General features: G+C 40.9%; 2 protein-coding genes across 12 annotated transcripts in view; one reads left to right on the top strand and one right to left on the bottom strand.

Moving 5' to 3' along the window:
- TMEM204 (transmembrane protein 204) overlaps nucleotides 1-17,272 on the bottom strand; it is a 29,655-nt gene extending 12,383 nt beyond the window's left edge. Inside the window, exons 1-2 of the mRNA XM_005241001.3 lie at nucleotides 16,186-17,272; nucleotides 1,462-1,617 (exon numbers count right to left, since the gene is read on the bottom strand). Of these exons, the coding sequence (XP_005241058.1) occupies nucleotides 1,462-1,617; nucleotides 16,186-16,465 (436 nt within the window). The 5' untranslated portion in view covers nucleotides 16,466-17,272. The remainder of the gene's footprint in view (nucleotides 1-1,461; nucleotides 1,618-16,185) is intronic.
- Nucleotides 1-17,333, top strand: part of IFT140 (intraflagellar transport 140) — an 85,978-nt gene that overhangs the window by 49,985 nt on the left and 18,660 nt on the right. The window lies entirely within an intron of this gene.

Below are 17,333 nucleotides of genomic sequence, written 5' to 3'. Positions count from 1 at the left end.
TCTCTCTCTGACTGTGTTTAAAACGGACTTCAGCACAGGAAAAAAAAAAAAAGGGCAAAAAAGAAAAAAAAAAAAGCAGCCCAGTCTAAAATTAGCAACCTTGATAGAAGAAAGGCACACGGCTGTCCACTCTGCTGTTTGTCAATGAAACAACACATCTAAACAGGGCCAGAATGCATTTCCTCTCTGGGAAAAACAGGCATGTCAACTTTTGGGGAGGATAGGAGGGAGTGAGAATAAAGCAGGCATCACACAGATGACCAGGGAGAGCTATCCAGAAGGTATCCAGAATTTCAAAGACCATGATGTATATGAAGAGGCTGTAGGGAGGTCCTGTTATGGCAAGGCTATATATTTGTCTCTTGGTAGCATGACTGATGCTTGAGGGTCTCACTGCACATGGAAGCTGGATCAGATGCTTTGAGAGTTACAGAACCTCTGCAGTCTTCTCCTCTTGCTCAGATTTCAGGTTCATCATCCTTAATGGGTGTTTAATGCTGTGAGGACCATATTTAAATGACCTAGGCCAAATTCTGATGATTCCGATCTTGCAGCAGTGTAAACCCAAGGTCTCAGTAGGCTTATACCATTCTGAATATTCTGAGTTTTTAAGATTGAAATTAAGATTTTAAACAAAATGGTGTTACTTCATTATAACCTGCTGTTTACATTAATAATAGTGATGATATATTTTTAATCTGATCTTGTAAGCAGCTTGAACGTTATACTCCATTAATGACAGTTTCATGCATGGATATTTTATAGGATTTGATTCTTGGTGTAATGAATACTGAGTGACTTAATGTAGTAAAGAAAGGTATTATTACAGAATGTTTACAGTTTGTTGCCACCACTGTTAATATGGAATTATGATAAAATCATTTCTTCCTTTCCTCATTCATTTCTGTATACAGTCTGTACATGCGAATTACTGTGGGAATTTTATTTATAATAGTCAGTGTTAGGAATTTACTTCAGCTGTCTTTGCTGGATTGCAGGTGTATTTGTCTATCAGCATCCAGCTGAGGAGTCATTGAGTAAATTTCAGTTCGGTAAAAGCAAAAAAATCCTGTTTCAGCAAGACTTCAAAAATTTCCTCGGCCATTCTGCTCTGCTTTCAAACAGTTCCTTTGGTATGTTTTGTCCCGCTAAATTGTGGGATTACATTGCATCCAGTTTATTTCTTTCATGTTTGCCTTCCTGACTTCATAGGAAATAATAAAGGCTTGTTTTTCTTGGTTGGCAGAAAACTCATTCTGATATATCCAAGATAAAAGCTTCTATTCATGTACTGCAGAATCTCACGGGGAGAGCTTTTAAGAGACAATGAGCTTACTTTTTGATTTAGACCTTTTTGCTATTCATTGTCACTTGAAAGATTTATAAAGTAAGAAACTCTTTTCCCACCTGGATTTAATAGAGCCTAAGTATTTTTCCATCAGTAAAAAGAAGTGGACTTACTGGCAAGTTGGAACACAGCAGCTATGGCCTCCTCCCACCACTGGGTATCCTGAGAAATGATAGGTAGCTCCATCAGGCCCAGGACGAAGATGAGCTGGCCAGCAGTCAGAGCAACAGTGGCGATGAGGTTACAAGCACGCATCATGTCAAACTGCACTAGGGAAACATAAGAAATAAGCATAAAGTTAAAGTGATATAAAATTGGGAAAAATAAAATACTGGCTGAGCCAGGTATGTAAAATTTGTCAGTCCATAGAAAATGATTCTTGGACACTATTCCTACTCCTAGTAGTCCCTTGCTTTAACTGCATTCCCTGTAGTCTGATTAAGGCAAGATTTTATTTAGGATGTGTATGGAGTCTTTCCTGTAGTTATACAGCATCCTATAAGTATTGCTTCAGTGCAAAACAATCTTGTATGAAACAATCAGCTAACTTCCAAGGATGGCCCACAGTGCCATTCTTTGTAAAAGAATTAAGGGATATGTTTAGATCAACTGCCCTCGGCCTTATGGGTGATTTTAAGTTCCCAGGCGTCAACTGAGAATATTGTATGGTGGACACAAACAGGTCCAGGAAATTTTTGAAGCACGCTGAAGATAACTTCTTGGCGCAGGTACTGGGGGAGCCAACTAGGAAAGGTGCCCTCCCAGGTTTGTAGTTTGTGAACAGAGAGGGACTGGTGGGTAAAGTGGTTGTTGGTGGCTGGTTTAGTCACAGTGACCATGAAGTAGCCAAGTTTCAAAACATTGGCTTCAAAACTTCAGTGCTGGATGTGGGGAGAGCAGACTTTGGGCTGTGAACAGCTAGTCAGTAAGGTCCTCTGGGAATCCGCTTTAGAAGGTATTGGGATCCATGAGTGCTCGCTACTTTTTAAGAGTGCAGGAGCAGGCAATTCCAGATTGTCAAGAGTCATGCAGGCGGGACAGAAAACTGGCTTGGCTAGGCAGGGATCTTATTCTAGAACTTAGACAGAAAGGGAAAGTGTATGGCCAAAGAAGCAAGGACAGGTGCTATGGGAGGACCGCAGGGATGCTGTTTGCCACTGTAGGGAGAAAATTTGTGCAGCCCAAAGCTTGATTAGAGTTCAAGCTGGCTAGCACTGTGAAGGACAACAAAAAGAGCTTTTAAAAACATGTTACAGCAAAAGGAGGATCTGATGGAACATTAGTCTGTTCCTTGATGAGGTCAGTCACCTCACAAACAGGGACATAGACAAAGCAGAGGCATTTAATGCCTTCTTCACTTCTGTCTTTAACACCGATGATAGGCCCTGGGACCCCAGAGCCCTGTGTTGGAAGACCGTGACTGGGGGGATGATAAACTCCCAGCCAGCCCTGAACTTGTCTGAGACTTGCTGCTCCAGCTGGATGTGCATAAATCTACGGGCCCCGATGGGATTCATCCCAGGGTACCGAAAGAGCTGGCCACTGGAATCACGGGAACTCTCTCAATTATTTTTCAATGGTCTTGGGAGTCTGGAGAGGTCCTCGTCAACTGGAAGCTGCCAAACGCTGTCCCAGTTTTCAAGACTGGTCAGAAGGAAGACCCTGGCAACTACAGTCCTGTCAGTCTCGGTTCAGTGCCTGGTAAAATTGTGGAGAAGGTTATTCTGGGAGTTACTGAAAAACACTTGAGAGACAACACAGTCATTGGTCACCGTCAGCACAGATTAACGAGGGGAAGGTCCTGCTTAACCAGCTTAATGTCTTTTTATGACAAGGTCAGCCATCTAGTTGACCAAAGGAAGCCAGTAGATGTGGTGGGTTTGGGACTGTAGCAAAGCTTTTGAATACCGTCTCTCCCAGTGTCCTGGGTAAACTGTCCAGCATGTGGCCAGACACGTCCGTAACGTGCTGGGAGAGCAACGGCCCAATGGATCGGGCTGGGAACATTACAGTAAATGAGGTTACATCAGGCCGGCGCCGGGTCACCAGTGGGGTTCCTCAGGCCTCAATTTTAGGGCCAATTCTCTTTAATGCTTTTATAAATTATCTGGATGCAGGAATCAAAGGTACATTAAGGAAGTTTGCTGGTGATACTAAACTAGGAGGAGCTGTGACCTCCCTCAAGGGCAGAGAGGCCTTAGAGAGAGATCTGAATAGGCGAGAGCTGGGCCGTCACCAAGCATATGAAATCCAAGAAGGGCGAGTGGCACGTTCTCCACCTGGGATGGGGTAATCCTGGTTATGCATCCAAAATGGGGGGCGAGAGGTTGGAGAGCAGCCCCATGGAAAGAGATCTGGGGGTCTGGGTTGATGGCAAGTTGAATATGAGCCAGCAGTGTGCCCCAGCAGCCAAAAGGGCCAGGCGTGCCCTGGGGTGTGTTCAGCACAGCACAGGTAGCTGGTCGAGGGAGGGGACTGTCCCACTCCCCACTGCCCTGGTGCAGCCCCCCCTCCAGCACTCTGTGCAGTTTTGGTTGCCTCAGTACAAGAAGGGCATCAGCCTCCAAGAGTGTGTCCAGGGGAGCATGGCCAGGATGGTGAAAAGCCTCAAAAGCAAGGCTTGACAAGCAGCGGCTGAGGTCACTTGGCTTGTTCAGCTTGGAGAAGAGGAGGCTGAGGGGTGCCCTCATGGCAGCCTGCACCTCCCTCAAGGGGGGCAACGGCAGGGGAGATGCTGGTCTCGTCTCACTGGTGACCAGTGATAGAACACGAGGAAATGGGATGAAGCTGCCTCCAGGGAAGCACAGATTGGACACTGAGAAAAGGTTCTTCGCTGAGAGGGTGCTTGGTCCCTAGAACAGTCTTCCCAGGGAAGCGGTTGTGGCCCCAAGCCTGCCAGAATTCAAGGAGCACCTAAAGGATGCTTCTTAGTGGTATAGTTGATTTTTAGGTAGTCTGCAAGGAGCAGGCAGTTGGACTTTGGTCGTTATGGGTCCCCTCCAACTCAAGATATTCTATCATTTGGTATGAAATATAGAAAACAAACACAGAAATTATTACAGGCAGATCTCTGTAGTCTTGACTAGAGACCTGATTAAAATGTGTCTCGGCTGGCTACTGGGAGATGAATGGAATATATTCATTGCAAAGTTGGGTGCTTTTAGTCAGGCTTTTTTCCTACTTTTCCTGTTAACCTGATGGATGTCCTGTTTTCATCCTTTTCCTTCCTCTCTAGCAAAAGGTGCAATTTGTAAATATCATTGTGCCAGTTCAACTTCTTGTGCTAGTATGTCATTGCTACTCCGAAACAGAAGCAGCTTAGTGTTTCAGTTGGCTTATATGAGAAAAAGAAAGGCTCTGGACATGAGTATTCTTAACTGGTTATAAGTTTAGCAGGTGCACTGCCTACCATAATTTGATTCCTGATCTTCCAAGGAGACTGCTAGGAAGTGCAGAAAACAAAACTTGATACAAACAAGCAAGAGTAAACTTCACTGGGGTAATCATTGAGTTTGTTCTACTTTTCTGAGTTATAAAAATGAGTTTACCCTTTATTTCCCCCTCATATGTCATCTTTAGCTTTCAGCACTCTAAATAACAACTCATGATTTAATTAAAATTTAATATAATATTCTATCATATATGAAAAAGTTAGTTAAGAACTGTAGTCCATTAAACTTTTTCACATTGCTATCTTCTTAACATTTTATTCATACTTAGTATTTTGGCTTTTCCTAGTGAGTTAATCTGTGACGGAAGAGGAAAATTATTCCACTCAAAAAAAGAGTTTGTTTCATTTGATCGTGTTTAACTTTCAAAGTTGTCCTTTCTAGCATCGGGAGCATTTAGATCTCTTGCTGTGTTGAATGCTTACAGGTCATGAAACATGTTGGCTAATAACAGAATCACATTCAGATGTCTGAGTTTTGTAAATATCAGTAAAACTTTGAGCATTTGGACTGTTCTTCTGTTTTTCAATGTAAATGGACTTCATAATACTTTGAGGACCAGTGCTTGCTGAAGAGGTATTAATGACTTTCAAAGGAGAAGCGTACTAAGTAAAGAGCAGACTTGCAGCTATTATTATTACTGTAATTTGTCAACAGAGCTATCTGTAATGTTAAATTAAAAAACAGCTATAATAAATTCTGTTGCCTTGTTTGTATATAGTATGCATGAACTTTTTTTTTTTAAAAAAAAGCCTCTGTTGTTATATACTCTCTAAATGTCTGAAGCTTATCCCAGAAATACATTCTACCCCTTGACATAGGAAGAAAGACCGAATTTTTGCCTTCACTGTTATTCAGACTTCTTTTAAACACTTAACTGTGTTATAAATTCTTTTGGCTTTGCCACAGATGGTATTATATCTAGCATACTAAGAATGGTAAGTTTATGACTGTGACTCAATTGAATTCCAAAAGAATTTGTAATAATTTAGTCTTCATTCAAACTCCATTCTAACTTGCAGTAGTAACTCTATTCTTCTTGCAGTAGAGCTTGTTAATTGTATTCAGCCTGAAAGTGCCACTCTGCAGAAGACTGTGCTTGCTTACTCATAGCCGTTGTAACTTTGAGTGTTGTCAGCTCAGCACATGGCAATTCTATTGTACACACACAACCCTAAGCTGAGCTCCTGTGACGTGAAACCTACTACCCCAAAAGGTGGTAGTTGTGGAAAGCAGCTCTGGCCTCCTTTTATTGAGGGCAACCAATGGACAACACTGATCAAGAGTGTGCAATTTCAAAGCATTTCTTCAGAGCCTGTACCCAAAGATGATGAAGATGTAAATCATGTTGAGGAAGGCCAAGCCACAAAGCTGTCTTCCTGCTCAATCCAGGAATAAATATTTCTCATCTCTTATAAAATTATCTGCCCTATAGTTTTTGTAAGAGCTGTGAAATTTAGTGTTTACTTCTGTGCTCTTTTACTCTGCCTGTTGCTATTTTAAATTATTTGTAAACCAGAAACTCCTCAGTAGCCAGCTTCAGTCCATTCTGATGTGTTTTCTATAGATTTTATAATTAGTATGAATTTAGGATCATCTGTTCAACCATTTCAAACGTTTCTGCTTAATTTACAGTAGCCATGACCCTCTTCTACCTTTCTGTGGCCATTGCAGACTTCATCAACTTTTGCAGAATTATTTGTTTAGCCACAATTTGTAACACAAGTTCATAATGGTTATAACGTTTGCATAATTACTGGTGGCATTTGTGTTAACATTTTGCTTCTAGAATCTATTGTTGAAGACTGTCATGACATGTATTTTGAATGTCCCACTTTTTTTGTTTTGAACTCATTATTGTTAATGTCACATGTCTCCTGAAGTTTAACTGTGAAAGGAGTTTCCTTTATAGCTAAGAGGTGGATACTTCCAGCAGAACAGAACTGGGCACTGCAGAAGGTGTTTATTCCTTTGTGCATGTCTGACATAGGTGAAGGAGGGAGGGCAATCCAGAATACATCTCTGCTTTATACATACCTTTCCTTCATCTCCCTTAAGATGCAACTTTGCTGTTGAGAACTGGAAAGGGGTAGACACTGAATGGCTTCAAAACTCTGCTCTAAGCGGCTGTTGTTCATCAATATAAAATGCCAGTCTCTGGCTTTTTCTTTCTGGAAGCCCATCTTGATCCCAGTTTACTGTAAGAAGTAGTTAAGTCATGGGCAGGGTATCCAGCTGGGTCTGCTGTACAGCTGGGGGTACTGGCTAATGAATTCTGCTTTGTTTAAAACACAGTGATCAGTCAAGGGTCAAAACCCAAACTCCAGGGATGAGACCAATTCAAATTCCTTGTTGTTTCGCTCACTTCCTAGACCAGATGCATCCATCTGGGTTAGAAATGTTGATTTGATTTTGTTATTTGCAAGCAGCAATTTTGGTTTGTTATGTTCTGTGGTAGCCCAGGACTATTTGCACTTTGCAGAAGTAGGTTATCCATATTGGGGAGTAATTTGCAGTGTTTTGGGATAATGTGGAAGGATGATCTCACTGAAAAATCAGATTATGCTAATTACTTAAAACGTGAGAGTTTCTTCTACTTTTCTGTCTGCACATAGGGAAAAAACAATCATAAGTGGGAATGTAAGCTTTTTAGTGATTAAAGCACAGAGTGTGTATGAAGGAAACTAAATGGCCCAAGATATTTTAGTATTTGTTTAAAACATCCCCTGAGAAACACCACTTTCGGTGAACAAAAATTTTAATGCAAACTTCAGTCCAGCTTCTGTAACTCATTAAATCATCAGCCCTGGGGAGAGTCTAGTGACCACATGTTTACTCACTGTATAGGAACAGTACTGACTCCCAGCATCTCACTGCGGCTTCACCATTCCCTGCCGATCATCTAAGCTGCAGGAGCTGACTCTGAGCATGCTGTTATCACATCCCTGCTGTGGGACACAAAACATGTTACATCTAAAAAATGCTATTTAAACTTTGTAATTAGGTGGACAGGTATTCATTATGCTTAGCTGAAGGATAGTGCCACCTTAGGCTGCTGCTAAGTTGCTTACATCTGTCAGTCTATCCATACTTGAAATCTCCTGAAAAATTTTGCTTGTTTCTATGGATTGTTTTGGTGTTAAACAACCGCTTTAGCTGTGTTTAACTTCAGTTTTCTTTTAACCAAAAGTTACCCTTTTAGGTTATTGATTTTAAAATTTATTCCAGCCAACTGGAGTTCTGAGTGTAATACCTTTTCATCGTTGACTTGCTTTTTAAACGTTACTCGGTTGTTAACCCTTTTTCTCTGTCAATGTAAAACAGCAGACTTCATAGGAGGAGTTTAATGGTTGCTATGTTTGTGATGAAAGAAATTTTTAAAAAAGTATTATATCAGTGCTCTTTCCTTGCTATAGTTTTTGGGTTTATTTATTGATTACTTATTCAGTGAATTACTGAGTATGAGTTCTGAGATGTACTTGATAGTCTTCATAAATGCTAAATGTTCATATGTGACTTTATTCTGGAAAGGAGGATAAATGGTTGCATTTCTGAAATGGAAATTTCTAAATAATTATGGATGGAACTAGTAATGCTTCTTACGCTTAAGTTGCTTTACTTATTTTTGTAAGAACCTGTTTTCAGTTGCTTGTAACTTTGCTAGACTACATTTTCTTAGGCTGGGTGTCTGCAGGCTGAGATCATATTCTGCTGTAAAAATTTAATCTAAGTAGGTCAGTAATTAGATTTTTCTCTGATACAATCAAGAGCCTCTGAGTACATGGTTTTCCTCTGGAACCTGACATTTTGCTGAGGTGTTCCCCTGAGATAAGGGATGCATCTCCTGCTGGTCCATTAATATTCACTCCAGTAAGTAATTTGATAAGTCTTTGTGACACTGCCTTAAGAGAACCGTAGCTGACAACCAAATCCTTTGAAAGCCCAGCAGTGCTAGGCATGTTCGTCACATCATGGCTCTGTTGTCACAGAGCAGTGAATATGCCACAGTATTGGCTACACTCTTGGCATGTGTTCATCCAGCCACTGTGGTACCAGACACTGAAGAGCAGAGAGCAAAGAGTTCATTCTGTCCAAGCACCTCACTGCAGGGCTCTGCTGAACTCCACTTCTCATTCCTGCCTCAGTTACTAAGCCATTTGGAAGATAATAGTTATGCTTCTGCATTAACTTAAAAGTTTGAAGCCTGCCCGTGGTTGAGGTTGGGCTTAGTGTGTGGGTTTGTAGAGCAGAGTTCTACTTTTTCAGCCTTTTGGAATAATTTTTAAAATCCACATTATAAGGACTTTAGAAATGCAAAGCCAAGCATCCAGACAATGGGAAAAGCCAGAAAAGTACACTGTCACCTAAATGGGCTTAGACTGTTTTTTCGTAGCGCTTTGTGAAAAAGCTGAAGTGGTGCTATTCAGACTGGCTCTCTGTTTGACTTCTGTCTTGCTAACTCTTACTAATGGTTTTGCTATTAACAAAGTTGAGTTCCAGCCTGGAGAACTGAATTCCATATTAATAAATAATTTTTAAAAAGCCTTCTTTATAATTCTACAAAAAAAAAATCCACTTTAGCCAAACTTTTGGCAACCAGTTGCGTGTTCCCCTTGTTTCAGATGTCAGCATTGTCAGCAAGGAGCAGATCTGCAGAAACAGTCTCTACAGCTGACATGGAAGTCAGCTGGAGCTGTGCCTTGAATATCAAGATCACTATGAAAATGCATAGTACAATTATGCTTCATTTTAAAACATAGGAGATTCAGCACTTTACTGTTAAAGTAGTTAAGAGATAATAAAGACAATAAATAGAATCACATCTCCCAAACTTGTGTTCTATTTATGAAGTCTGGACTTTTAATTTTTTCTGCTGATTTAAATTTGTGGTATTTCTTTCGTTAACCTCTTGAGCTGTTTTTTGGAGTATGAATTAGAAAATACATTGAAACACTTCAAAGGTATTTGTTAAACAAGCTGAAACAAATGCTAGCAGCTTGTAAGGGCACCTTTGCATGACTGTGGGAAGAGTTAACTAAAGCACTGCCTCTTTGAAAATGATATTTTCATGGTCTGGATGTACACTAACTTCTTCGAAGTGAAACAGATCTGAATCTAGTTTTTTTTCTTTATTGGTTTGTACCCTTTCCATATTATGATGTTGTCTGCATGTCTTACTGTAACGACAAGACTTCATCCTGAAAAGGAAAGTCTCTCCCTCTCTTTTCTTTTTCAGTCTCTGTGAGCAGCCATGCAGCTTTCAGCTACAAGCTCAATACATTCTGTTGCTGGATGGATATCTTAAAAATGAGAGCAGTCACATAATTTGCTTAGTTTCATCTCCTGGGTGGCTTTCTGGAGTATGCAATTTATGCTTTTTCATTTAAAAACAGTAATTAAAAAAAAAAGAGGCGGAGGGAGGAGGAACCAGTCTATTTCAGCACAGCTAAAAGAATGTGCTGATGTGACAAACTGGTGAAATCTTCCATCCCTTTAGGTATTTTGGAACTTTATGATTGAGCTCATTTGAGTGTGAAACTTCATATTTGAATATTTAGTTTAAAAGGCTTACAGATGTTATTTGGGGAGAGAAGACTGGTGGTTTATTTTTTTAACAGCTTCAAGTAGTTACTTTTGGAGTGAAGACATAGCTACATCAACTATTTTCAACATAAGCAAGTACTTACCGTTAAATGACGGGGATCTTTCAAACTCAACATCGAGAACCCTTTTATATAGTCACCTATTTGAACAGACTGTAGATAGTTCCTGTTGGGATGTTAGTTGTCTACATGTTACGGTTTGCCTGTTGATAACCATCAGTAGGATGTTCTGTGTTCGTGCATTTAATCTGAAATTTTCAAAAACTCCATAGCCATTTTCACTCTTAATGCTATATTTGAATTTAGAGTCTCAATAGCGAGAGTAATCAAACATTATTTTTCAGGATAATAGTTTTGTGCAATGCGTGGGAAGGTACTGTATTGAAACATATATTAGGTTCATTTTCCTGTCCTGAATCCCGAAAAGTTTTGAACTTTTCCAAAGTAACTACACAGCATAGTAAAATCCACATCAAAATGAGCCTTCACTCTAATTTGGAGAGTCAAACCTCTTACAGTTCCCCTCCACTGGCCTCTACTGTTAAATTGGTAATTTCACTTATTTATATATTGATCATATTGCAGATGTTAAGAGGGGAAGTCACAAGCCCTGGGGAGCTGCCAGCTGTCTGCCCTGCCTCCATCTCTGTGTCACAACCTGAGCAATTTACCAGGCAATCATGTACATAATAGGTTTGGGGCTTTTTTTTTTTTAATCTGATGGTAGTTCCTGTCATCTCCAAATGCAGCTGGCCTCCTTTTTTGATCTGCATATATTGAAAAAGCAACATGTGTCTACAGCATGCTCAGCTGCTTGACTCAGTCTGGCTTCCATCCAGCCAAATTTCAGAGAGTTTTGTGGACATGGGAGATTTGTGAGAATACAGTGGTTATGGGCACTCAAGTGAACTATTGCCTCTGCAAGCAAGTATTGTCCTTACTCCCACACTGAGAAGCATCGTGCCTTAGCCACCGCATTTCATAGTGTACATGTGTTTGCATAAATCATACATTTAAGGTGTTTGTATTTGGTCTCTCTGGCAGCCATGTAGCTGTTCATGATACCGTGCCTCTCCCTGGCACTGGTTACACCTCCTTGTAAGAACTTGTGCGGACAATTAACAATGGGTATCTTGCTCTGGGCATCTGTAGATGATACATGCTTCCCACCATTGGGATTTTTGTTGTGTCTTCTGGAACCCTAAAGAACTGAGCAAGGTTTTTATATCTTTTAAGCCCCTCCCTATTCCTGCATATCCACATTGTTCATAATGTTCTTTAGACAACAAGGGACAGACTGTGACCTCGGCTAATGAATAAATCAGCTCCATCTGTCCACCCAGAGATAGCCTTGTAGCACAGCAGGACGTAAGGGCATATTTGTACTGCACAGTGCGGTTAAAAATAGCTAAGCTGATTCCAAGTAATCTGGTGTGTTCACACAGTGCAACGCAGTATTACTGGCCAGGTATTGGGCCGGGATGTAGGTAACAAGGGCTTTGCGTATGTCTGGTTTGCTCTGAGAGGGCATCACTCGTGGTGTAACTACGTGGTCTTGCTACTCAAGGTAGCTTGTGTGACCCTGTGTGACACTGCATCGCTCGATATGCTGTGTCTGCTCATGCATTAAGTGGGCACAAAGCTGAGTATTGAGTACTCAAGACATGCTGTCTTACCCAAGATCTTACTAAGTGTATGCTTCTGCTACATGTGGTCTTTTTTTGAAGGGTTAAGAGATGCAGACAAAAGAATAATCTTTGTACATTTTTAATACATAATACATAAATTTGTAAATTTTGCTACAGCTCTGGAACTGCATAACCTTTGGCAAATTCCTTTGCTCTCATTGAGGTGAGAGTTAGGCTGCCTGGCTATGTTTCCTTAAAGTGTTTTGAAGAGGGGATGTACTGTGAGTTCTTGGTGAAGCCTTTAATTTTGTGTCGTCTAGTGGTTTGTCCATGTTAGAAAAGCTTTGACAGTTGTCCTTGTAACTGGGCTCTGATTCTCAGCATAAGCAAAGATTTCAGATCTGATAGTTAGCTGCCACTGAAAGGAGCTATTCTTACCCGTCCTAACGCTTGCGTCACTCAGCTTGTGCTAGAAGCAGTACCTGTTGGTCTCCTGCTACCACTGCTTAATCTAACAGAAAAATAACCACACAAAAAACGCATCCCCGCCCCAAACCTTCTACTCCAACCCTGGCTGTTTTCTTGCTGTGCTGCTGGTCATTTGAACTGTCTCACAGAAGCTTTTCAGCGTCACAGATGGCTGAAAGAAGGGTGCAGGACTGCACAGTGAGAAGAGAAATGAAGAAGCTGATAAAGACAAATAGAAGGGCCTGAGATCTCCCCCTTCCAGGAGCAGTGAGGACAGGAGCTTGAAGAACAGAGCTGAGGGGTTTTCTCCTAGGACCAAAGTAATCCATGTTTCTTGTGTTGTGCCTTACTGAAATAGTTCGCATTGAGATGCTTTGTTTCCATATAGTATTTTTTAATACCGTTTACTCCTGTCCCTGGATTTCTTTTTTCCCCCATTTCTAATCTTTTTTTTTGTCTCTTACAATCTCTCTGCTACAGTATCTGCAATCTCTCCTTGTCATTTATGTCACTTGGTATTTATACCAGTGGTCCTTTACTGACACTTTAATACCCTTGATGCAGTGTTTATGTTGCAGGATTTGAATGCAAAATACCTTAGTTTTCCCCTTGCTCCAGTGGTTTGTGTTGCAGTGAAGTAATTCACACAGGTGTCCTGGTAGCGGGGAATTGGATCAGAGAGGTATTTGGTATGGAATTTGACTTTGCATTTTCAGAGAGGCTTTTGGCAGACATGCTCTATCATATCGACTCTTCCTGTTCGTTCCCTGTGCGGTCTTTAGACAGATCATTTACTGTGACTTTCACCCGAAATATGCAAAGCTTCAATTATTATTTGTTTCAATTTCATGTAGTTTAGTTTAAGCTCATGCAAATCCTGACACAATGAGCTACTTCCATAATTTTTCTTGCAAATCATTTTGCTTGTCTTGCAAATTGTTTTGTTTGAGCTGTGTATGCAATGAGGGGAAAAAACACCTCAGCTTTATCATGTCCCCTGAAGAGGAGCTTTGCCAATGATTTCAGTGGAAGAAAAAGCAGGCAGTGAAAGTCAGTGAAAAATAAGTTTTAAGAATGTGCTCCCCTCTGCCAGTGAGCGAGCCTGCTTATAGTAGTGCATTTAGTTGGCTGTTACTTATATAGTACTTGTACAGAAGTCATCAGTATATGGAAAAGCAAATTCTCAAAGGATTTACAGTTTTCTGTTGAACTGTGAGACAAATAACTCGCTCTCTCCCCAATATGTATGTGTTTATATCTATATTTTTTTAATATCTGCAAGATTGTGGCCTTTTTTGCACTGCTATTGCAAGAACATATTTTGTGTTTATTGTTCTACAAATGGTATCCAAAATACTACATGGGTAACTCTTATTGAGGAAGGAATTCCTGTGTTCAGAAAGTTATCTTTATATGTATGCACATACATACACACATATTTGTGATTTATCCGCAGCTGGCAGATGAGGACTGCCATACATATTACTAAAATAACGTGATTTGTTATTAGACAAATAGACAAATGTGACAAAAACATGGATGGAGAATCAGGCTCATATTGACTATGTGTACAATCCGTGGGAACATTTGTCTTAAAAATGTGCAACAGATTTGTTTCCTACTTAGTTTGTCATGGCACAGCTGTGGAGATGAGATTTTCTTTTAAATGCTTTATAAAGATTCAGAATTGGCCTTTTGCTTATTATTTGCTTGCAGATTAAATAATGAATGGATGCTTTATTCCTATACCAATCGAGTCACTGGGCTTTAAAGTCCTCCTTTAAATTAGGATTTTTAAGAGTGCTTTGTCAGAGAATGCTTCTGGGGATTTGATCATACTATAATTATTAATTTGAAATTTAATGTTTTCCTATCACATTTATCTTCTCTTTGACATAAGAAATTGCTGCCCATACAATTTTGCCATGAAACAGATACATCTGTGCCAGTCTTTATAGCACCTCCCATCTTCTGACCTGTGCACAGCAAGAAATAAAAGTTTGTGTGTTTAGAGTGCTGCAGGAGCCAAATTCAATATGCCAGAGCTCATTCTAGCTGTTAAATATAGAACACCTACTTTTAAAATTCAGGAACGGTATGCATGTTTCTCAAGTTAGAACATGGCTTATAAATATTTATTGGGGCAGTGATCCCTCTGATGAAGTTGCAGGTACACGTCAAGGACCTTTTTCAATGGTCTAATCTGTTTTATAATGGTTTGTAATTACAAAAGTTCTTTCAGTTAAAAACTAATGTGAAGTTAGGTTTAGGGCTTTATAATGGTTTAGAAGTTTTTTGTTTGTGACTTAGGCAGCTTTAATATCAGCAAATGTGCAAAAAATATTGCCTCGCAATTTTGTTGGAAAACGTGATAGGGAATGGGTCCACATTAAAGCATTTTCTTAAAAGAAATTCCTCTTATATTTGTTTGGTTTTGTCTCCAGAGGGATATAAGAGACTTTGAGGAGGAGCAGAGCATTTTGTTCTTTCTCCGCATTTCAAACCATGAATAAAAATCTATCTGAAATTACTTAGTATTACTAATGCTACTGTCCTTCAGAAGCATCAGAGCTGTGTATGAGCACTGTCAAAATCTCTGGGAAATCCTACTGTCTGTCAAGGCATGAACTTACAGACGTTTCTTCTGTTATATTCAGTTCCTTGAAGGATGCAGTTGATCTGACTGACTGACCGGCCCCCGAGGCTCTGCTGCTCCCAGCCCTCGCCCCCCAGCAGCTTGCCCGGCTGCCTGCCCCCAAGCCAGCTGCTGGAAGCAGAGGCTTTCTGTGGAGCAAACCTCTTGGAACCACAGCTAGCTGTGGTCACAGCTGTCGTGTCAGAGATGACCACAGGTACTCCAAGCACAGTTCTGCACTAGTTTCTTAATGAGAGCAAGGTCACATCATTAACGTGAATATGATAAGGTGCACTTTTTGATTATTCTGCTTTATAATTCTCAACATTGGCTTACAGAGTTTCATTATACAAAATTTTTTAACTAGCTCAGTTTAAGCTATATGCATTCTTCAGATCCCCTGAGTCTGTGAATTTGCAAAATCAGAAAACCACCTTGCTTAATGATTTCCATGCTCCCCAAGTAATATACTAATTGTGTTTTTTCACCAAGAAGAATAGTTGCATACATTAAGGCCTGTCTCAGTTTTACATGTTTTTACCAAAACTGTTTCTGTCTTTTCTGCTCCTGGCACTTCCAACAAAAGTAGACAGAAGGGAGAAATAACTTAGCATGGCATCTAAATACTTTGTTTCTTTTTTTCCAAAAATTTTATGGTATTCAGAGCAACTACAGTTGGTGTTTAATGTATTGAGAAGGAAGGAATATGCTTATAGCAGGACCCCAAGAGGGAAGAGCGAGCGGCCAATGTCTCAAAGCTTTAGGCTAACATTGCACAGATTATTTTTTCAAAGTGTATCGTTCTGTACATTGTATAAACCAGCACTATATAGATTACTTTTAGAGTGGGAGGAGAAGGAGTTCAGTCCATCACTGTTGGACATAATTATTCTTATTTTTCCAAATGAATTTGTTTGGGGATGAATGTTAAGAGATGTTTAGAATCAGATGGTTCATAGTGATTTCGGGATTAGGCTATAAATCTCCTGGGGACCAGGTATACCATATCAATTGTAACCTAGTGTAAACAGAGAAGACAAGAGATTGAACTTACATTTGACAGTGCTGCGTGACTCCTGGAACCCAGCTGACTCGGAACCCCAGCCCAGGGCTTCACACTCGCGCTCCTCCCCTTGCCCATGCCTGGCACTTGTGCTTGCACCTCCTCTGCTCTTCTCTGCCAGCCAGCACATCTTCCAGAGCCCCACGCTACGTTTACGCCCATCCTCCAGGGTCTGGTATACCCAGTTGGGAGTAAAGGCAGCCGCATTGTTAAGAATAAGCGAGACCAGGGCTACCAACACAGCTGTGGCTACCAGTTTCTGGACAGTCATATCTGACTGTCACCTTGCTGCCAGTCTCTATTTGCAGAAGACACGAGGTTTCAATCAGCTGCAGCACATTGAAATTGGACTTGAATCAGAGGCAGCTTCGCTTGGATGTTACGAAGGGCTAGAGGACATCACCGTTCATTCTCAAAGTCAATTCCAGAGGTGTTTCTGATCAAGGAAATGCAAATTTTGTGAGGTAGGTAGGAGAATTCCATAAAATAAGAACACAAAGAAGCTTTCTTAGGTCCTTCCCAGCTTTGGCTTATCCACCTTCTTGCACTTTAATAAGTAATGCCAGTCCTGTGATGAACTGAACGATAGGGAGGTCCATTCCTTGTGACACAAGGTGAATCCAGAAAGACTCCAGTCTCAAGGCAGGAGAGCCAGGGCTGTTGCAGGGGCAGAGGTGGAGATGCTCGCCAGCAGTGTACTAAGCGTGCCGGGTCCTCCGAGTCAATCAGTGCTGCTCTGAAAGCCTTTTTCGTGGGTGCGAACTTCAGTATATCCCGCAAACTGTGACAAATGTCATTCTCTCAAAGCCAAGCCGATCTGGAGGTGAATGCTATCATCCCAGAGGAGCTCTGCAAGTTCGGTGTATCTTGAAGTTTGCTCTGCCGTATCGTGTCCCTCTCTGAAGATCCGAGCTGTGGGTGCAGGGACCGGAGAACAGCCACTGCTGTGAGGAAAAGCCCCCCCCACCTCTCCACGAAGAGGAAATGGCTGTTTTTGTGGCTGTTTTTGGTGAGCCTCAGGGCGTAGTCGGCTGCAACAAACAGAGCCACTGCCACAGCAGTCAAACATTAACAGGATGTGTTTCCTGAAAGGAAAAGACTATGGAGACTTCTAAAGTTGTACCTCCTCCCCTCCCCGT

The sequence above is a fragment of the Falco peregrinus genome, chromosome 5 (genome assembly GCF_023634155.1).
Source record: "Falco peregrinus isolate bFalPer1 chromosome 5, bFalPer1.pri, whole genome shotgun sequence".
Lineage (NCBI taxonomy): Eukaryota > Metazoa > Chordata > Aves > Falconiformes > Falconidae > Falco > Falco peregrinus.
The sequence above is the reverse complement of the archived record's forward strand: the minus strand, read 5'-3'. Positions and strand labels throughout refer to the sequence as shown.